Raw genomic sequence first — 22915 nt, forward strand, 5'->3', positions numbered from 1 at the left:
TACCTGTAAAAGCGCCGTGTCATTGCTGGCTATAATGGAGGCGAGCTCGCGGCAAAGTAAGGTTTAATCGGAGACACATGCACAACGTCAGTGGGGGCACCCATACTCAGAGGCGCGACCTCACAGCTCATGCCACAAAGCTGACACAAAGCAAGTTGCAGAGGTGACGAGACAGTTCCACTATTACAATGTCGAGCGATATGACCGATACGCTGGCAGGCAAAACGAATTGGCCGATTACTTGCGGTTCGCCACTCGGCTGGATTGCGGTAGCGTGCTGTATACCACTGATCAGCGGAAGGAGAAGGAGCACTAGAGAGCTATGAAGCAACGATAGCACACACAGAGCTCCTACATTAGCGAGTTCTACGCAGACTACTGCCTGCACAAATGTTACAGTAGACAAGTTCGGCTCACTTGGGCGGGAATAAAGGGCTACAGACGTCAGGGCTTTTGATAATAATGGTCGCTGCATTCTGGGCATGTCGTCACAAAAGGATGTCAAAGCGGTGTTCGGTGGCCATGCGAAGGGCGTTGCCATGCGACGCCTCTTAGACTTCTCAAAGCGTTGACAGTGTTTTATGGTATCCTGTACAGGCTCAATTTTTCCGCGTGAGCACGTTTAAAGCGTAGTCAGTGATACTCACAGTACTAGGCCAACATAGTCGGACACAGTCCTATCACTCTAGGCCTTACCGCACAGGGCAAGCAAACCTGTAAAACACTTATGATTGTGTGGGCGTTTGGACGCGGTTCAGTAGTTTTTTTCTTAACGGCAATCATCCACTCGATGGCAGAATAAAAAGTCCCTCTGCTTCTGCTTACACGGGACCCAGTAGCTAAGCTTTTTTTTTTTTCGTGGTAAGCATACAGATACTTCCCGGTGACTTGTTAGCAGAACACGAGCTTATCCAACACAATCGCCCGATTCCATTTGCTGTGGGCACACACGCGCCCAACATACGTGCCCGACATACGTGCGCAACAAATGTGCCCATCTAGTATTCAATGTCGATGTTATTGGTGCCACAAAGCGTTCCTGGATCCCGTGGCTAAGCCAAGACGACCATCGGGGTTGTAGACGTTGATATGAGCTGCCCAGTTTCGTGTCCTGTTTTCGTTTCTCTTGCTGTCCAGTACAAAGTGAAGACCACAGCGGAGCACCTCTCCCCACTTTGTTACGTTGCGCACTTTCTAAAGGTGTATTTACAAACTATTTACAAGCGAGGCAACGGTACACCAAACAAGATGGCTGCCGATATCCATCCTATTTCAAGACGTCAAACGATTTTGCTCTGCCTTTGACAGCATTCTTCGTTGCACCGTAATAATATTGTTGGGAGATGCAGACAGGTACGAATGTTGTTTATGCAAGGCGAATGCTTAAGGCGCCAGCTGACGATAGAACATGGCGGACGTAGCAACCCAGCATCAACAACACTTCTTCGTCATCGTGTCTTGTCTGCACGTCCTTTTCTGCATCGCGACACTACGCCACCGGCGTTGGAGCGCCGACTCCGCTCAAGCGATTAGGGCCCGGCAAAGGCACGCACGTAGGGCTTTAAACGGGAGACAAGAGCAACATCGGTGCTGCGCTGTAAGGACGACGCGCCTGGCTCTTCGGGACCAGTCTCGTGCGTCACATCCGAAAGCTGTCGCAGGATTCGCTAGGGACCTGAATATCGCGACAGAAGCTTTTCCAATAGGCCCACACGGCGAGATGGTGACCACAGGAGTGCGAGGGTGCCAGGTAAATATGGCACGTCCCTATAGTGCGTATCGTAACGTGACTTCTGGGAAGCCTGCAAGACAGTGAGGCGAGCGCGGCCATCTGATGGGTCTGTGCTGCCATAGAAATCGCATCACGGGCACAAGCGGTGTGCGACAGTGTGACTTGTGGATGTACCGTGTCCAGGGGCAAAGCGGTATCACGGCCAAAGAGTAGATAAAACGATGAGTAACCTGCAATGTCCTGGCGGAACAAATTGTACGCGAAGGTGACATATGGCAGAGCGACGTCCCAGTCCTGATAGTCTGGAGAACCGCACATATCTAGCATGTCGGTAAGCGTTCTGTACAGTCGGTCTGTGAGACCGTAAGTCTGTGGATGGTAAGCAGTGGCTATTTGATGCTCAGTAAAACGCAGGTGGAGGATATCATGAATAACCTTTGACAAGAAGTAACGTCCGCGATCTATCAGGTGCTGACGTGGAGCACCGTGGTGCAGAATGACGTTGTGTAGGAGAAATTCCGCGAAGTCAGTGGTGCAACATTTAGGCAGAGCTGCCGTAATAGCAAGGCGCATGGCGTAACCGGTTACAACCACAATACGTTTGTTTCCCTTAGTTGAGAAAGGGCCAAGTAGGACGAAAGGGCCAAGTAGGACGAGTCCCACGCGAAACAAAGGCTCTATGGGAATATCGATCGGTTGTAAAAGCCCAGCTGAAGCCATGGGAGTGGGCGTCCGGCGTTGGCACAGGTAGCAAGCACTCACATACCGGTACACAGAGGGACGGATGATGTGCATCAAAAACAGAGTAGCTGTAAGAAGAATGGTCCAGCTGCACGACACCTGTAGTGCAGTCTATTAGGGCAGAATTGGTCGAAAGAAAGTCCAGCCCCAATCTCAGGTCATGCGGACAGCGCTCTAACACAATAAGACGGTTATTTGATGGCCGGCAATCGTTACTCGTGCTGCACACATGCCTACAACCGGTGGCGTACTGCCGTCGACAGCGCGTGCTGTGCACAGTACGGCAGGCGTGAGGGCCTTTATGAGTTTCTTGCGAAGGGCAGCGCTTATTACAAAGGTCTGCGAACCGGTGTCCACGAGGGACTTCACTGGTGCTCCCTACATCTCAACATGTAATTACTTCCAAGGGTAGGCAATGTGATGAGAGGATTTGCAGGCCGGGTCGTTGATGCAGCGTCACCTCCTGGAGCTGCACCGACTAGTTTTCCTGTGGCATGAAACCGGAGGTGGAAGAGTGGCGAACCTGCGGCGAACGAGACCGACGACGACTTAGCGGCAATGGTGGCCGGCTGGTTTGGAAGGTCGTAGGTACGTTGTCGGCATTCGTAGATGAAGGACACACAGAGAAACGGGGAGCACCCTGATCTGGACGGTCGGACAGAAAGCTCCACCTAGGGATCGATGACCATCGACTAAGGCAATGACGAGCGATACGTCCAACAAGCGAGTAATTGAACCAAATCGGCCTATTGTCTGATCAAAAGCGTGGCAGTTTGGGCGAGTTGGTATGTCATGACTGTTTTAGGCTTGTAGCGCAGCTCAGCAAGAGCAAAAAAGGAAGGAGGTAGGGGTAATCAAAGGGAACGGAAAACAGAGTGAGCGCTAACTTCCAACTGATGATTTATTTCGTGACACAAGACTACTTATACACTCGGCAAACCATATGACATCAAGAGATAACAAAGAAACCAAGCGACAAAACCGATAGTAACCAAGTGGTAACATATTCAGACAGCCTGTGGCTGCAGTCGGAGATACGCCAATTCATTGCTTGATAATGATAATGAAGGTGAGCTTACACATGCATGGCCCAGACCAATGATAGCCTTTGCTTCGATGATTTCTCTTGTGAGCTGATTACGACTGCGACCAAGAGTGACGCATTCCTCTAAGACAGGTTCGCAACCACACGTTTTGCAATGCTGCGCAAGAAACCCCCCAGCTGTAATACAATTCTTGGCATTGTAACCGTGTTCGCGCAGCCTGTCACTCAGGCATCGGCCAGTTTGACCAACGTAACTTTTTCCGCACTTGAGTGGAAAACAATAAACAACACAATGTGCGCAATTGACAAACTTAGTTTTGTGGTTCTTGTCACAGGAAAGAGGAGCTACCTAGTAACCTCGTGAACCTCGTGAACCCAGTAACCCAGTGAACCTCGTGCTAACAAACCACTTCTTCCGTTTCATTCTGCCCATTCCAAGTTGATCAAGAGAGGCATTGCTAACCTTTGCCTTAATAATGCTTTGAAAAAGTCGTGCCACCATAGTGTTTCGTCTAGCTTTGCCTCGCAGTGCGAACGGCTTTCGCAGGCTTTCGCGGCTTTCGCAGGCCGTGTCCCTGCAAGTGTCAATAGCAGAACGAATTTCAAGGGAGCGTAGAAAAGACAACCAGCACGCAGATAATCCTGTAACTACTCGGGGTAGGACTAGCGTCATCCCTTATATTCACACCGTCTCACACAATCTTAAGAAAATCGCCCAGCGAGCGAATGTTCGTGTAGTGTTTTCTGCCCCTAACAAGCTAATGAGGATTTGCAAACTCACTAATCCCAATAAGGTAGCTCCTCTTTCCTGTGACAAGAACCACAAAACTAAGTTTGTCAATTGCGCACATTGTGTTGTTTATTGTTTTCCACTCAAGTGCGGAAAACTTTACGTTGGTCAAACTGGCCGATGCCTGAATGACAGGCTGCGCGAACACGGTTACAATGCCAAGAATTGTATTACAGCTGGGGGGTTTCTTGCGCAGCATTGCAAAACGTGTGGTTGCGAACCTGTCTTAGAGGAATGCGTCACTCTTGGTCGCAGTCGTAATCAGCTCACAAGAGAAATCATCGAAGCAAAGGCTATCATTGGTCTGGGCCATGCATGTGTAAGCTCACCTTCATTATCATTATCAAGCAATGAATTGGCGTATCTCCGACTGCAGCCACAGGCTGTCTGAATATGTTACCACTTGGTTACTATCGGTTTTGTCGCTTGGTTTCTTTGTTATCTCTTGATGTCATATGGTTTGCCGAGTGTATAAGTAGTCTTGTGTCACGAAATAAACCACCAGTTGGAAGTTAGCGCTCACTCTGTTTTCCGTTCCCTTTGATTACCCCTACCTCCTTCCTTTTTTGCTCTTCCTGAGCTGCGCTACAAGCCTAAAACAGTCATGATATTGTCTGATGTTCTCCATACAGCCAGGTTACGACGGCGAATTGAAACCGCTGAAAACGGAGAAGTAATGGTTCGTCGGGGCCGGTCGTGACTGACAGCGGCATTACGAATGGGGCAGACAGACGGGAGGCCTAAATTTTCTATCGCCTGTCTGACGGCGGGAGACATTGCTTCGAGCTCGCGACAAATTTCGCGACGAATTCCACATGAAAATTTAAATCCGCATTTCGCTTCGCCCTTCTCAGACCAGCTTTCGCTACATTCTAGGATGCCTCAAGTGGAAGCAATTTCGCACGAGTTTCCACTAATCGATAACAGAAACAGGCGTAGCGCGCGCAATAGAGAGGCTTCCATGCAAACCTTGCCCTGGACCGGACGGTATCAGCGCAAATCTTTTGAAGCTAACATCAGTTAATTCACCTCACCTTTTATCACTAATCTTTCAACAGTCACTGGACACTGGACTTCCTCCAGATGACTGTAAGATTGCGCATGTAATGCCTTGCTTTAAATCTGAAGACAAACACTTCGCTAACAATTACCGTCCCATTTTTCTTACATCTATTTGCTGCAAACTACTTGAGCATATCATGTACAGTCAAATAATATCTCACATTGAATCTAATCAAGGACGTTTTGAAAAGCAACATGGCTTTTAGAAAAACCGATCCTGCAACAGCCAGTTGTTGGAGCTAGTAATCGATTTCCACAACTCCATCAAGGGTCATTTTTCATCTATGCAATTTTTATTGACTTTTCCAAAGCATTCGATCGCGTCCCTCACCAACGTCTACTAACAAAACTACGTAGCCTACAGTTACATGACAGAAGATTTATCTCGATTAAGGGCTTTCTAAACAACAGACTTCACAGTATTAAAAACGATCATTACGTATCTCACTACACGCATGTCAAGTGTAGAATCCCAGAAGGATATGTTTTGGAACACCCGCCGTGGTTGCTCAGTGGCTATGGTATTAGGCTGCTGAGCACGAGGTCGCGGGATCGAATCCCTGCCACGGCGGCCGCATTTCGATGGGGGCGAAATACGAAAACACCCGTGTACTTAGATTGAGGTGCACGTTAAAGAACCCCAGGTGGTCAAAATTTCAGGAGTCCTCCTCTACGGCGTGCCTCATAATCAGAAAGTGGTTTTGGCACGTAAAACCCAATAATTTAATTTTTTTTATGTTTTGGAACCACTGCTATTCTTAATTTACATAAACGATACATCTACTAACATAAAGTCTTCCATACGTCGTTTTACTTATGACTGCGTAATATATAAAGACATAGCAAACCAGAACGACACTTTAACCCTGTAATCCGACTTAACGACTCTATTACAATGGCAAAGCAAACGGCAGATGAAAATTAACATCGAGAAAACTAATCACATTAAATTTGGTCCCAGTCTCAATTGATTGCCTAACGGGTACCTAATTAACAATTGTGCAGTTGAAACAGTTTTTCCGAATAAATACTTGGGAGTTATATTCACTTGCAATCTAAAATGGGATGCACATGTAGACCTAATCACTAGCAAAGCTTTTAGAAAGCTTGGCGTTCTAGAACATCGCTTACGCATTGTTAATCCTCACACCAAACTTCAGGCATTTAATTCGCTAATTAAACCATCATTACAATGCACTTCTAACATCTGACATCCACATCAAACATACCTTAATAGCATGCTGTAATCAATTCGAAGAAAAGCTGCTAGATTCATCTTATCCTCATATTCTCGTTATCACAGTGTGTCATCCACAAAAATAACCCTTGGCATTTTAGATCTGGTTATACGCAGAAAATATTCACGATTATTCTTTTTTCATAGTGTTTATTACCGCGACAGTGGCTTTTCATGCAAATTCATTCATTCAGCAACCCGCATCTCCACCCGTGTTGACCATGAACTCGAAGTATACCCACCCTTCGCACGGACTAAAAAATATTTACACTCACCTTTAGTATTATCAATAAATGAGTGGAACGCCCTTCCGCTATTCATTGTCAACATTGAGGAATTATTTTCATTACAATCGGATTAAACTACCTAAATGAGCTAACCTGCCATCCCAGCTGATCTTTTCTAAACTACCCTGTTATCCTGTTTGAGCGTCCTGCTACCTTTGATCACTGTCATGTATTTGTTGCGTTATTCTAAATAGTGTTGTATCTCGATCTTCTGCTATTCCATTGTATAAACATTACGTCATGTTAGATGCACTGTATCTCTTTAATGCTGAAAACAGTGCTGTTCTTTATTTCGTGATGTCCTCTTCATGCTTATAACCCCCATTTGAAGTTACTTGTTCTTGTTATCCCCCCTTATTTAATGCCCAATTCTGGGCCCTTAAGGTAAATAAATGAAATGAAATGCACTGAAATTAACCGCGTGAAATTTTCTTGTCCAGACTGAGGAGGTCCACGTAGCTGTTCTTCAGACGAAGACGTCGAACCAGTATTTGGTGGCCTGTTTGGTAATGTGGTGACTCTTCATCACTTCGAAATGGCCGCACTCTTTGATGATCGCGCCCACTGAGTCATAGTTCTTGCGGATAAGCTGGTTCAACGAGTCATCTGCTATGCCCTAGAGGATGTGGCAATTCTTGTCGGTCTCGTTCATGTCTTTGTCAGCTTTACGACAGAGCGCGAGGACATCTTGAATATATGACACGCAAGAATCGTTTGGCATTTGAGCACGCCTCGACAGCTCCTTCTCTGCTGCCAGCTGATGGCCAAAGGCCTTTCCAAGGAGGTCTAGAAGATTCTGCTTGCAGACTTCCCAATTCATGTTGTGTTCGTGGGTGTCCTACCATGCTAGCGCAGTTTCTGGGGGGGTAGAATATCACATTCGTTAGCGTTAGCGTTGGGTCCCAGCGATTATTTTTGCTTAGACGCTCCCATCAGGAAATCCAGTCTTCAACGTCCATGCCATCGATGCCATTGAATGACCCTGGGTCTCGCGGCTGGGACAACACGACGGAGGTCAGAGTCTGCGGCATGGGAGCTGGGTGGTCCGTCATTGTGGCGCTTTGGCTGTCGATCATCGTGTCAGGGCTCACGCGGCGACCGCTGCGGAGCTGCCTGTTGGTACCCCGTACGTCCATCAAAATGTCGCGCGGTGGAGACAAGCACGAATGTTGTTTACGCAAGACGAATGCTGACGGCACCAGCTGACAGTAGAACATGGCGGCCGAAGCGCCCCAGCATGAAAATTTCTTCGTCATCGTCTCTTGCCTGCACGTCCTGTTCTGCATCGCGACAATATCAATAAGCTCCCGACATCCAGATCCAACTAGGTTTACAGTGAGCCTGTCAAACAAGAAAAAAGGGTGTAGTTGGCGAACTTATGACATCGGAAGGATAAGGTTGCAAGAAAAGGGAACAGCATGAAATTGGTGTGGACACATGACATAGAAAAAAGCAGTATGTATGCAGTGACAAGATAGACACGGAAATGTCATCAACAATATCGACAATGCAGTGAAGGCGGCAAAAGAATCACATTTGGAACTATACAGTTCCTAGAGCAGCCACGAACCTTTGAGTGGGAAGAGTGACAGACAGGAAAGAAAAGTTTCATGTGTAACTAGCGATCAGATAAGAAGGGCTTTGCAAGATATGGAAGAAAATTGAGATGACAAACTCGAATAACAGTCGACTTGATAAGGTGACATTGCACTCTTACAAAATTTCGCAACAGGATTGAAGATTGATGTCCAGAATACAGATCTAATGTTGAATAGCTTACCAAGACGACCAGAATTCATAATGGCCGTGTGCTTGTAGAACCTGAGCAATAGTATGTTTATCTAGGACAGTTACTCACCAGTGCCCTTATGATGAGAAAGAAATGTACAGAGAAAGAAAGTGTTGGAGCACATACGGCTGGCGTAACAAAATCACGTCCACCAGCTTACCTTTAGCTTATGAAAGAAAAGTGTGCATTGATTGCATTATACCGGCTCTGACATATGAGCATTGAGGTTGCAGATTAACAAGGTAGCTTGCGAAAAAGTTAAGGACCGTGCAACGAGAGATGAAAAAAAAATGTTGGGTACAGTTAAAAGGCAGAAAGACAGTTTTGTAGAATAAAGACCAAACGGGGGTAGCCGATCTCCTAGTTGTCATTAAGAGGAACAGATGAAGCTGGTCAGGCCACGTAATTTGTAGGGCAGATGGTCTATCAGGGCTACAGAATGGGTTACGTGAGAAGGTAAGTGCAATAGAAAACTGCGCCAAAGTGTTAGCACGATGAAATTCCCAATATTGCAGGCTTAAGACGCAGTTAGCTGGCCCAAGATAGGATTAATTGGAGTTTCCTAGGAGATGCGTTCGTACTGCCGTGGACATAAATGCGATGATAATGATGACGATGGTGACAGAACCACAACCTGGCTAACGTTAATCCAACGCCCTTCCCAATACGGCGTCTCCCCGAGGCCCGGTAATCGTTTTTGTCGTCGAACTCGGTGACTGAAGCAATCGCTTAAGAGCTTTAACGTCTGTTGGCGTTCCCCACATGGCGAACGAGGGCGCCCCGCGTACGCCTGTCACACGCAGGTACACGCAGTTCGTGGCAGACTGCAGGAACTGCCTGGAGGCCGAGGCGGGCGAGCCCGAGCGCAGGCAGCTGCGTCGCGACATGGCCGAGGCTCGACGCCACCTCATCTCTCAGATGCAGGACGACTTCCGCGGCGCCTGCGACTGCTTCAACGATTGGCGCGCGCGCTACCTGCAGCACGAGCTGCGGCGCTCGTGCACGGCGCTCTTTGACGGCGACCGCTTCTCGGTGCTGGCCTCGCTGCTGCGCTACGAGATCCTGGACTGCTTGCCGGACCTCGAGAAGCGCTCGGAGGAACGCGCCGCCGAGTTCTGGAAGGAGCTGGTCGAGCACCGGTGGCGCGACGTCGACGGCTTCTTCAAGGACGCCGAATAGCGCGGCTGAGCGAATATATTGTCCGTCGCACCGATTCGGCTTGAGTTTTTCTTTTTACTGTATGCTCGTTTAACGCTGCTGAGAATTGTCTGGGATAATTGCGCTACGCTCGTAGAATTCCTATCTTGATTTCCTGTAAGTATAGGAGACACGCAACGTGTTCTTTAACTCGTTTCTTTTAATTAAACAAATGGCCAGCGAAGTGCTGAAATGGTCTGATTCCTATGCTCTTTTTTTGTTACCACGACAGCCCTCCAATATGCATTTCCTTTCAGGTATAACTCTACAGATTCCACCCGTCACTATAAAAGCTGAATAAATCTTAAATTTTATTATTCAACTCAGCACTTCAAGTGCTGCCGGCTCAGAAAACGTCCTTGCAAAGGTGCTAAAATCTACGAGCGTAATTTTCAGCCACGTAATGCATGCTATATTTTCTGCTGCATCTATTTGTGAACGCACCATACCAGATGACTAGGAAAACCACTATGGAACTCTTGGTATTCAAATCAGCCGATTGCGGCAAGTCATGTAATTATCGTCCTATTTCGCTAACAATGCAGCGCATACCATCTTCTCGAGTACATCATTCATTCCCTGGTTTCTCCATGCCTCAATTATATTTTTTTTCTGCTACAAGTGTCAACACGCGTTTTTAGCGTTGTCTCGCTGCGAAACTCAGCTTTTCAACTTCATTACTACCTTTCACATAAATTTGAATTCGTTTTAATTTCTATCATATATTTACTTTCATCTGAACCGGTTATCTTTGGTTTATTTACCCGGCCGTTTTGTATTCACGAGCATACAGCGTAACATAAACACACAAGTAGACAGACACACCCCTTGCGTTAACGCTAAAATAACAATAGTATCGAGAGTTGTGAAGTGCAATCACAAAAGTGGTAACAAGAAAATTGTTTGAAGAGTGTTTCTTTCTTTTGTTATTCATTTTTCCTTACGCGGAAACAATGTTAGTTTTTCTAAAAAAAGTATGAGAACGTCTATTTTTCTTTATTTTGCTAAGGTGTGCTAAGAGCCAGCTCCTTGCACGTGTCACTTCAGTTTAGCACAGAATGCCTTGGACCATGCAATGCATAACGTTCGCACGTGCTCGAAGGCCCGACATAGACCCTTTAATGAGCGGGCCTGTGTCCGGCCTGCGCCGGCGGCCTCATTCCCGAGCCCGTCCCGGGCCAACGGCTTCGAGCCTAGGCCCGACCCGGGCTCGCCTAAAAACGCTTTGAATGCTTGTAGAACCTATGCAATAGTATGTTTATCTAGACAGTTGCTCACCAGTGCCCTCATGATGAGAAAGAAAGGGTTGAAGCACATACGGCTGGCGTAGCAACATCACGACGACCGGCTTACCTTTATCTTATGAAAGAAAAGTGTGCACTCTTTGCATTCTTCGGACGCTAACATATTGACACGTGTACTTATATTTATCGGGCGACAACGTTTCGCCGCCTAACAAATGTAATCGCACAGCGCGGGACGCGCCTGCATGTATCCGAAGTTTCTGGAAAGTTATCGATCCTGGGTGTCTGTTGTCGCCGAACCTTGTGTTATCTGATTTCATCGCGTGACGCGAATTGTGTAGAACTTTGTGGAAGGCACGCGGGTCCGAACGATTAGTCTGGAACATTCGACGACTGCTGTATAAAAACCGACGCGCTTGACCTGCTGATCAGATTTTCGACGATCGCCGAGCGTGTTCGCCGCTATCGTTGTGCTATAAGTGTAGCCTGTTTTGTGGGCACAGGTTCGCCCAATAAAAGTTAGTTTTGTCGTTCACAGTATTGCTACTGTGTTATTCGTCACCACCACGGGACATCTGGTGGAGGTGCTTTACGTTCATGTACCGGACGTCTCCGACAAGCCGTAATTCAAGCCCGGACCGCAAAGACAAGACCAGCGCCGTCCCGGAACATCGAGCAAGCCGCCGTCTTCAACAGCTGCCCCCGGAACACGGACCTCTACCTGAGAGCAAGAAGATTGTGTCCAAGGCAACTCCAATGGCAGCCCCAGCGTCCCCCATCGTGCTGCAGCAGCCCAGGGAACCACCGACGTTTCGCGGTTCCACATTTGAGGACCCGGAAAGCTGGCTGGAAACGTTTGAGAGAGTCGCTACGTTTAACACCTGGGCAAGCGACAAGCTGCGACATGTTTATTTCGCATTGGAGGACGCCGCCAGGACGTGGTTCGAGAATCGAGAAGCCACCTTGATGACGTGGGACCTGTTCCGAAGCGGCTTTCTGCAAACGTTTGCAAGCTTCGTGCGAAAAGAGCGAGCCCAAGCTCTACTGGAGACCAGAGCACAGCTGCCGAATGAAACGATCGCGATCTTCGCTGAAGAAATGAACCGTCTGTTCCGCCACGCCGTACCGGAAATGTCCGAGGAGAAGAAAGTCCGCCTGCTGATGCGTGGTGTAAAGGAGGAACTTTTCGGCGCAATGATACGAAGCCCACCGACGACCGTAGAAGAGTTCCTTCACGAGGCCACCAGCATTGAGAAGACACTCGAAATGCGGAACCGGCAATTCAGCCGTAGCACGAGCTCGACAAACTACGCCGGACTTCAGTCACTGGCCACCGACGACCTGCGCGAGACCATCAGGGCAGTCGTACGAGAGGAGCTTCAAAGGATCTTCCCTTCATCACAACCTCAAGCGGCCACAGTCACCGAAATTGTCAAAGAAGAAGTTCAGCGATCGCTCGGAGTTCCCGAGTTACAACCACAATCATCGCAGCCCCAGCCAGAAGCGATGACCTACGCCGCCGTCGCCCGCCGTCAAGGTCCCCCTCCACGACCGCGCCAGGGCCCTGCAACGCCGCAATTGCGTCGACCACCGCCGCCGCCGCCTGCGCGCCCACCGGTCGCCCAGCGCAGCTACCCGAGGAAGACAGACATTTGGCGAGCCCCCGACCACCGCCCGCTCTGCTATCACTGCGGAGAAGCCGGCCATGTGTATCGAGGATGCCCATACCGCGACTTGGGACTGAGAGGGTTCGCCGTCAACGCGCCGCGTCCACAGCTTGGAGAGCGCCCACGTGACATCGCCGACTACTTCACCGCTACTCAATGGAGCCCTCGACGACCGTCCCGTTCACCGTCCCCAGGCCGCTACCTGTCGCCGCAGCGCCGACCATACACCGGCCCAGCCAGGGGCCGCTCTGCGAGCCCATATCCGGAAAAATAAAAGCAGCAACCGATGGAGGTGCGGTTGCTGTTCGTCGAACTGACGAAGATCCTCCGCCGCCGACGAAAACGACGAAGAAACCATCTCGACGACCTAATGACGACACGCCGCCGTCCCGAAGAAGTCGGGAAGCCAAGACTACACCGACGAAAGACGACTTGACGACGCGACGTTCCAGCTTCAGTTCAACACGATGCATCCGTGATCCGACGCCAAGACCCAACTGCAACGCCAGACAAAGAACCACCGACCTCGACGTGCTTCTCGACGGCCACGCAGTCACTGTCTTAGTCGACACAGGGGCCGATTACTCCGTAATGAGTGGACACATCGCCGCCCAGTTGAAGAAGGTTAAGACTGCATGGGAGGGTCCCCAATTTCGAACCGCTCGAGGACGCCTCATTACGCCGGCTGGAATCTGCACGGCAAGAATGACCGTTCATGACCGGACTTACCCTGCCAACTTCGTTATCCTCCAACAGTGTTCGTGAGACGTCATTCTCGGCATGGACTTCCTGAACCAAGACGGCGCAATCATTGACCTGAAGTCGAAGTCCATACCGCTGTCGGAAGATCGAGCGATACCGCTGGAGAGTTCTAGTAGTCACCATGCCTTAAGTGTGCTCGAAAGTCAAGTCAGCATCCCGCCTCGTTCCAGCATTGTCATATCCGTAGGCACCAAAACGCCTGCCGACGTAGAAGGCGTCCTCGAGGGTGACCAACGTCTACTGCTAGACCGTGAAATTTGCGTCGCAAGAGGGATCGCTCGACTGCACTGAGGGAAAACTGAAGTGTTGCTGACAAACTTCAGCCAGGAGTTCAAGCACATCAACAAGGGCACGACGATCGCGTACATCGAGGAAATTCTGGAAACCAGTAATGCATTTGTCCTCTCGGATTCCGCCGCACCTACCCCGACGACCATGGTTCCCGAACCAGACTACGACATTAATCCATGTCTCCCAGTGATTAAACAACAGCAGCTCTGAAGTCTGCTCCAACGATACAAAGGCTACTTTTCGACATCATCGAGGATTCGACAAACACCAGTCGCCAAGCATCGAATAATAACCGAGGAAAGCGCTCGACCGCTCCGCCAGAGCCCTTACCGTGTTTCGCCGCGAGAACGTGAAGCTATAAGACACCAAGTCGACGAAATGCTGCGCGACGATATCATCCAGCTGTCGAAACGCCCGTGCGCATCCCCTGTTGTCTTGGTGAAGAAAAAGGACGGCACCTTACGTTTCTCCGTCGATTATCGTCGACTGAACAAAATCACAAAGAAGGATGTATACCCCCTACCACGGATAGACGACGCATTAGATCGGCTCTGCAACGCAAAATACTTCTCGTCGATGGATCTCAAGTCTGGCTACTGGCAAATAGAAGTCGACGAGAGAGATCGCGAAAAGACCGCCTTCATCACGCCAGACGGCCTCTACGAGTTCAAGGTCATGCCATTCGGACTCTGCTCGGCGCCTGCAACATTCCAGCGCGTCATGGACAGGGTGTTAGCAGGATTGAAGTAGCAGACCTGTCTTGTTTACTTGGACGACGTCGTCGTCTTCGCCGAAAATTTCGACGATCACCTTAGGCGGCTTGCGACAGTACTAGAGGCCATCAAGTCATCAGGGCTCACTCTGAAGCCAGAAAAGTGCTGCTTCGCTTACGATGAGCTTCTGTTCCTAGGCCACGTCATCAGCAAGTCTGGAGTACGCCCCGATCCGCAGAAGACAGCTGCCATTGCAAAGTTCCCGCAGCCCATCGACAAGAAGGCAGTGCGTAGATTTCTTGGCATGTGTGCCTACTGCAGGCGATTTGTCAAGGACCTTTCACGTATCGCTGAGCCGCTGACAAAGCTAACTAAATGTGGCGTCGAGTTCAAGTGGGAAGCGTCGCAAGCCGACGCATTTCAAGAACTCAAACGACGCATGCAGTCGCCGCCCGTACTTGCGCACTTCGACGAGCACGCCGATACCGACATCCACACTAACGCCAGTAGCCTAGGCCTCGGTGCCGTGCTAGTCCAGAGAAAAGATGGTCATGAACACGTGATAGCTTACGCTAGCCGGTCGTTGTCAAATGCGGAAGGCAATTATTCTACAACCGAAAAGGAATGCCTTGCCATCGTTTTGGCTACAGCGAAATTTCGCCCGTACCTATATGGCAGGCCATTCAAAGTCGTCAGCGACCATCACGCTTTGTGTTGGCTAGCGAATTTAAAGGATCCTTCAGGACGGCTGGCGCGGTGGAGCCTAAGACTGCAAGAATATGATATCACTGTAACCTATAAGTCCGGAGGAAAACACTCTGATGCCGATTGCCTATCACGCGCCCCATTGACTCGCCGCCGCAAGATGACGAAGATGACGACGCCTTCCTCGGCATTTTAAGCGCAGAAGACTTCGCTGAACAGCAGCGAGCAGACCCGGAGTTGAAAAACCTCATCGAGTACTTGGAAGGGCACACCGACGTTGTCCCTAGGGCATTTAAGCGAGGATTATCTTCGTTCTCGCTTCAAAACAACCTACTCGTAAACAAGAACTTCTCACCAGTGCGTGCCAACTACCTTCTTGTTGTCCCGTCAGGACTGCGTCCAGAAGTATTGCACGCCCTACACGACGATCCAACCGCTGGGCACCTTGGATTCTCCCGGACGCTGTCGAGGGTACAGGAAAGGTATTATTGGCCGCGCCTGACCGCCGACGTCGCCCGCTATGTCAGAACATGCCGAGACTGTCAGCGACGTAAGACACCACCGACAAGACCAGCCGGATTACTACAGCCAATCAAGCCTCCTTGCCGACCATTCCAGCAGATCGGGATGGACTTGTTGGGACCCTTTCCGACGTCAACAACCGGAAATAAGTGGATCGTCGTGGCGACGGACTACCTCACCCGCTTCGCTGAAACTAAAGCACTGCCGAAAGGTAGCGCCGCCGAAGTAGCGAAATTCTTTGTCGAAAACATCCTGCTGCGACATGGCGCCCCAGAAGTCCTCATCACCGACAGAGGAACGGCCTTTACAGCGGAGCTCACCCAGGCCATTCTGCAATACAGTCAGACAAGGCACAGGAGGACAACTGCCTACCACCCACAGACGAATGGTCTTACGGAGCGGCTGAATAAGACCCTCGCCGACATGCTAGCAATGTACGTCGACGTCGAACACAAGACCTGCGATGCCGTCCTACCGTACGTAACATTCGCTTACAACACGGCGGTGCAAGAAACAACACAGATCACGCCGTTCAAGTTGGTTTACGGCAGGAACCCGACGACGACGCTCGACGCCATGCTGCCGCACGTAACTGACGAAGAGGATCTTGACGTCGCTACCTATCTCCAGCGCGCCGAAGAAGCCCGACAGCTCGCCCGCCTACGGATCAAAAACCAGCAGCGTACCGACAGCCGACACTACAACCTCCGACGACGCTTCGTCGAGTACCAGCCCGGCGACCGTGTTTGGGTGTGGACCCCGATACGCCGACGAGGACTGAGTGAGAAACTATTGCGACGCTATTTCGGACCCTACAAGGTCATCTGACGTATTGGCGCACTGGACTATGAGGTCGTGGCAGACGGCATGTCGCATTCACAGCGACGTCGCGCACGACCTGAAGTGGTCCACGTGGTGCGTTTTAAACCGTTTTACGGACGCTAACGAACTTTCCTTATTTATTACTTTCGTTTGTTTGCAGCATCGGGTCGATGCTCTTTAAGAGGGGGGTATTGACACGTGTACTTATCTTTATCGGGCGACCACGTTTCGCCACCTAACAAATGTAATCGCACAGCGCGGGAGGCGCCTGCATGTATCCGAAGTTTCTGGAAAGTTGTCGATGCTTCTACCCGGGTGTCTGTTGTCGCCGAACCTTGTGTTATCTGATTTCATCGCGTGACGCGAATGATGTAGAACTTTGTGGAAGGCACGCGGGTCCGAACGATTAGTCTGGAACATTCGACGACTGCTGTATAAAAACCGACGCGCTTGACCCGCTGATCAGATTTTCGACGATCGCCGAGCGTGTTCGCCGCTATCGTTGTGCTATAAGTGTAGCCTGTTTTGTGGGCACAGGTTCGCCCAATAAAAGTTAGTTTTGTCGTTCACAGTATTGCTACTGTGTTATTCAACGTCACCACCACGTGACAATATGAGGATTGAGGTTGCAGGTTAACAAGGTAGCTTGCGAGAAAGCTAAGGACAGCGCAACGAGAGATGAAAAATGTTTGGCGTACAGTTAAAAGGCAGGAAGACAGTTTTTTAGAATAAAGACCAAAAGGGGGTGTAGCGATCGCCTATTTGTCATTAAGAGCAACAGATGGAGCTGGTCAGGCCACTCAATTTGTAGGGCAGATGGTCTGTCAGGGCTACAGAATGGGTCCGCGCCGGGCCGACGAAAGCTCCCGCGCTTTCATGTTGGCCCGGACCCGTGCAGTGCTCTAGTATGCACCAACTAGCCCAATATTCCGTTCCTTTATGTTACAACTATTGGACGTTAAGCTGCCATCTATAATCATGTCAGTGGACGACACCGGATCACCGGACTAGGCTGTTCTTTCGGCTTGGACAAGTAAGCTGGCGGATTTTCTCCGTAGCCTTTGAATGGTGATTACTGCCAGGCGCATATGCTTCTCCCGGCGTTTCAGTTCAGATTGAGAAGTAATGATGAACCGGCAAATAGCACCCACATTTGTTCCGTTCCGCAATGTACCAATCATGCAATATATGAGCAAAAAATTGTGGTCGACAGAGCAGCGGATCGGAATGAAAGTGAGCGAGGAAAGGACTGTGTGCAACAAGTATGATTTTAGAGAGGAAGCATTTTTGGAGCCACATTGTTTGGTGTTATTTCATGTTGGAGCGCATCCAGTTTTTCTAATAAACTTTCCTGCGAGTTCATTTTGCTGATGTGTTGGAGATCCTGCTAGGGCACATAAGTATAAACGTTGTGTCTTCAAAAAATATGCTACATACACGGACCACAGTACAAAAAATGTAGCGCTAAAGCATTGCGCTTTCGCAAGCTCACCCCCATAACAAGCGCAAACACTATAATCTCGAAAATTTAGAAAGAGTGCCCTCTGGGACAGCTGATCGCCTTGTGGATATTTTCTTGTTTAGCAATAGTAAATATTTTCTTCTTTGACGCTCTTAGCATTGCACGACTAAACTGACGCAGAGAGCGATCTACGTTGTGCCTATTACAAGTAGCGTTTACCTTTGATTGCATATTGAATTTGAGTTACTTTATATCGCACTAACTTTATACACGCCCATACTGTAAAGCGCTTAACTTTCTTTTAAAAGCGAGGTTCCGACTCTTGCGCATTCAAGAGATATACATATTGAAAACAAATGTGCCGACCTTTACGGCATCGGTTGAATTGCAAACTTCAACATGCGTGCGTCCAAGTAAGGAAACTTTAACCGAATTAAGGCACTTGCATTCACTTTACTTCCGCAACATACATGACCAGTGGTAAACGTGGCGTTGCATTCGATCAGGCACCTCTTTGTTTCCTTAGGAGGATCAAGTACTGCGCTAAGCCACACTTAAGGCCCGCAAACCACCTGCTTAGCGATGCGGCCGTAATTCCCTTGGGCCCACCGACATCTGTATGCCCTCCACCTTGAACTTCTGCCGCACCATCTATAGGAGCTGGAAAGTTATGACAAGCTTCTATAGTGCTACGGGGGAGTTAAGTGACCCGACAAAAAGTATTCATCATCATCATCAGCCTAGTTACGCCCACTGCAGCGCAAAGGCCTCTCCCATACTTCTCCAACTACCCCGGTCATGTACTAATTGTGGCCATGTTGTCCCTGCAAACGTCTTAATGTCATCCGCCCACCTAACTTTCTGCCGCCCCCTACTACGCTTCCCTTCCCTTGGAATCCAGTCCGTAACCCTTAATGACCATCGGTTATCTTCCCTCCTCATTACATGTCCGGCCCATGTCCATTTCTTTTTCTTGATTTCAACTAAGATGTCATTTACCCGCGTTTGTTCCCTCACCCAATCTGCTCTTTTCTTATCCCTTAACGTTACACCTATCATTCTTCTTTCCATAGCTCGTTGCGTAGTCCTCAATTGCAGCAGGACCCTTTTCGTAAGCCTCCAGGTTTCTGCCCCGTACGTGAGTACTGGTAAGACACAGCTGTTATATACTTTTCTCTTGAGGGATAATGGCAACCTGCTGTTCATGATCTGAGAATGCCTGCCAAACGCACCCCAGCCCATTCTTATTCTTCTGGTTATTTCAGTCTCATGATCCGGATCCGTGGTCACTACCTGCCCTAAGTAGATGTATTCCCTTACCACTTCCAGTGCCTCGCTACCTATCGTAAACTGCTGCTCTCTTCCGAGACTGCTAAACATTACTTTAGTTTTCTGTAGATTAATTTTCAGATCCACCCTTCTGCTTTGCCTCTCCAGGTCAGTGAGCATGCAGTGCAATTGGTCTCCTGAGTTACTAAGCAAGGCAATATCATCAGCGAATCGCAAGTTGCTAAGGTATTCTCCATCAACTTCTATCCCCAATTCTTCCCACTCCAGGTCTCTGAATACCTCCTGTAAACATGCTGTGAATAGCATTGGAGATATCGTATCTCCCTGTCTGACGCCTTTCTTTATTGGGATTTTGTTGCTTTCTTTGTGGAGGATTACGGTGGCTGTGGAACCGCTATAGATATCTTCCAGTATCTTTACATATGGCTCATCTACACCCTGATTCCGTAGTGCCTTCATGACTGCTGAGGTTTCGACTGAATCAAATGCTTTTTCGTAATCAATGAAGGCTATATATAAGGGTTGGTTATATTCCGCACATTTCTCCATCACCTGATTGATAGTGTGATTATGGTCTATTGTTGAGTAGCCTTTACGGAATCCTGCCTGGTCCTTTGGTTGACAGAAGTCTAAGGTATTCCTGATTCTATTTGCGATTACCTTAGTAAGTACTTTGTAGACAACGGACAGTAACCTGATCGGTCTATAATTTTTCAAGTCTTTGGCGTCCCCTTTCTTATGGATTAGGATTATGTTAACGTTCTTCCAAGATTCCGGTACGTTCGAGGTCATGAGGCATTGTGTATATAGGGCGGCCAATCTTTCCAGGACAGTGTTCCCACCATCCTTCAACAAATCTGCTGTTACCTGATCCTCCCCAGCTGCCTTCCCCCTTTTCATAGCTCCCAAGGCGTTCTTTACCTCTTCCGGTGTTACTTGTGGGATTTCAAGTTCCTCTAGACTATTCTCTCTCACCTTATTGTCGTGGGTGTTACTGGTACTGTATAAGTCTCTATAAAACTCTTCAGCCACTTGAACTATCTCATCCATATTAGTAACGATATTGCCGGCTTTGTCTCTTAACGCACACATCTGATTCTTGCCTATTCCTAGTTTCTTCTTCACTGTTTTTAGGCTTCCTCCGTTCCTGAGAGCCTGTTCAATTCTATCCATATTATAGTTCCTTATGCCCGCTGTCTTACGCTTGTTGATTAACTTAGAAAGTTCTGCCGGTTCTATTCTAGCTGTAAGGTTAGAGGCTTTCATACATTGGCGTTTCTTGATCAGATCTTTCGTCTCCTGCGATAGCTTCCTGGTTTCCTGTTTAACGGCGTTACCACCTACTTCTATTGCGCACTCCTTAATGATGCCCATAAGATTGTCGTTCATTGCTTCAACACTATGGTCCTCTTCCTGGGTTAAAGCCGAATACCTGTTCTGTAGCTTGATCCGGAATTTCTCTAGTTTCCCTCTTACCGCTAACTCATTCATTGGCTTCTTATGTACCAGTTTTTTCCGTTCCCTCCTCAAGTCAAGGCTACTTCGAGTTCTTACCATCCTATGGTCACTGCAGCGCACCTTGCCGAGCACGTCTACATCTTGTATGATGCCAGGGTTCGCGCAGAGTATGAAGTCGATTTCATTTCTAGTCTCACCGTTCGGGCTCCTCCACGTCCACTTTCGGCTAACCCGCTTGCGGAAAACGGTATTCATTATCCGCATATTATTCTGTTCTGCAAACTCTACTAATAACTCTCCTCTGCTATTGCTAGAGCCTATGCCATATTCCCCCACTGACTTGTCTCCGGCCTGCTTCTTGCCTACCCTGGCATTGAAATCGCCCATCAGTATACTGTATTTTGTTTTTAGCATCGCGGTAATACGTTACTTTATTTATGGATGCGCTGTTCTTATCCGACTCCCCTCAGTGGGCGAGTTCCACTGTTCGGGTCATAACCATTATCACTTGCGGCAAATCTTGCTCTCACTGTCTCTGTCGCTAGGTTGCATGAGTTGTAAATGAAAGAAGCGGCCCAGGCAGTGGCTTGAAGATGGCTTAGCATGTCTGTTGTGCCTCATAGGCTTCATGAAACCTACGCACAATGAACTTCATGCCGCGACTTGGCGTACTGCATAACATTTCTACTGTGCCATGGGGAAATAGAAGTTCAATGTGAGCATTAGTAGGCCAGCAGCTCTTTATTAAGAAGGCCAAGCAATCACGAAAATATTATTTTAGGATTGCTTCAAGAGACAGCACATTTTCTCGTTCACGCACGAAAAATATTTTTTTGTTTTGCTACAGATTTTACGTGGACAAACTGATGCGAGACGCCGTTGAGGCACTGCATCCTGTTTCGTTTGCTTCATTTCCTCTGACACGGCACACGTTCAAGCAATGTTGGCGATTGAAATTCTCCAATATTGGACTGACTGGAATAGGCTATTGCCATTTCTTTATGGCATGGCTGGAGCACTGGATAACGCAGTCGTGGAAGACATGTTTGGGGTCTTCTGCAAAACTTCCCGATATTGCTGGTGCATTGTGTCCAGACATAGATCACAGTGCTCATGGAGTAGTATAGGATTTACACGCGCAAAATTTCTCACCGTAGTAATAATTTCTTATATAGCGAAAAAACAAGTTCAAGCCTCGCTTCCTTCGGAATTGTTATCGCTCGTGTGGGTCAAATCACAGCTGTTCTCTGCTTGTATTGCACCTTCGCTCAGCGCTACTCTTATTTGGCGATTTCAATTTTTCCCCAATAACGTGGAACGATCTCGCCCTCACGGCGTCAAAACGTTCCATCGATAGCGATTTTCTTACCACTTGCCTCACTTCTAATCTATCTGAGCTTGACATGAAGACTACAAGAGAAAGCGCACATTCACCCAGCATACTAGACCTCGTGCTCACAACCCATCCCGATCACATTCCACCACTCACGCACTTACCTGGTCTCAGTGATCACGCAGCCCACTTGAAAAATACAACAGGAAATTTCAGTCTGTCGTATTTTCGGATGTTGTTTCTGTCGTTCTGTTGTCTGAAGGGTGACGTCCTATAGTGTGACTTCCTGTAGTCGAAAGTTATGTAGTTCTTGATAAATATTTAATTAAAAATTGACAGAGACCTCTTTAAGGCTATGTAAATTTGTTAGTAGTAAAAAAGAAAAATAAGTAAAAAAATTTCCCCACCAGGGATTGGAACTAGGGACCTGAGGATCGCGAGGCCAGCGTGTTACCACTGCACCACGCCGAACTTTTCTTTTATTACATGGAAAACAAAACTGAAAGTGTATTACAACGTTGACACAACTACATACTTAAAACTCTGTCAAACACACACATGCATCCAACAAGTGCATCCAGTCTGGCGGAGGGTCCTGCACAGCGTACACACTTCTTACATAGGCAGCACTTTCCCGCAAGAAGGATTTTGTAGATCGCGGGCTTATGGCATGGCGATCACACAGTCTACTTCTCCACAGGCTATATAAGCCAAGTACTATGAACATGTCATAGGGAGGACCACCCGTAACCTTAAACGGCAGAAA

The 22915-nt window shown here is 48.5% G+C and overlaps 1 protein-coding gene across 1 annotated transcript in view; it reads left to right on the top strand.

Moving 5' to 3' along the window:
* LOC126530310 (uncharacterized) overlaps positions 1-9896 on the top strand; it is a 61757-nt gene extending 51861 nt beyond the window's left edge. Inside the window, exon 7 of the mRNA XM_050177630.3 lies at positions 9487-9896. Coding sequence (XP_050033587.2) covers positions 9487-9862 — 376 coding nt within the window. The 3' untranslated portion in view covers positions 9863-9896. The remainder of the gene's footprint in view (positions 1-9486) is intronic.
* The last annotated feature ends 13019 nt before the right edge of the window (positions 9897-22915 follow it).

This window comes from Dermacentor andersoni, chromosome 5 (assembly GCF_023375885.2).
Source record: "Dermacentor andersoni chromosome 5, qqDerAnde1_hic_scaffold, whole genome shotgun sequence".
In the NCBI taxonomy this organism is placed as follows: domain Eukaryota; kingdom Metazoa; phylum Arthropoda; class Arachnida; order Ixodida; family Ixodidae; genus Dermacentor; species Dermacentor andersoni.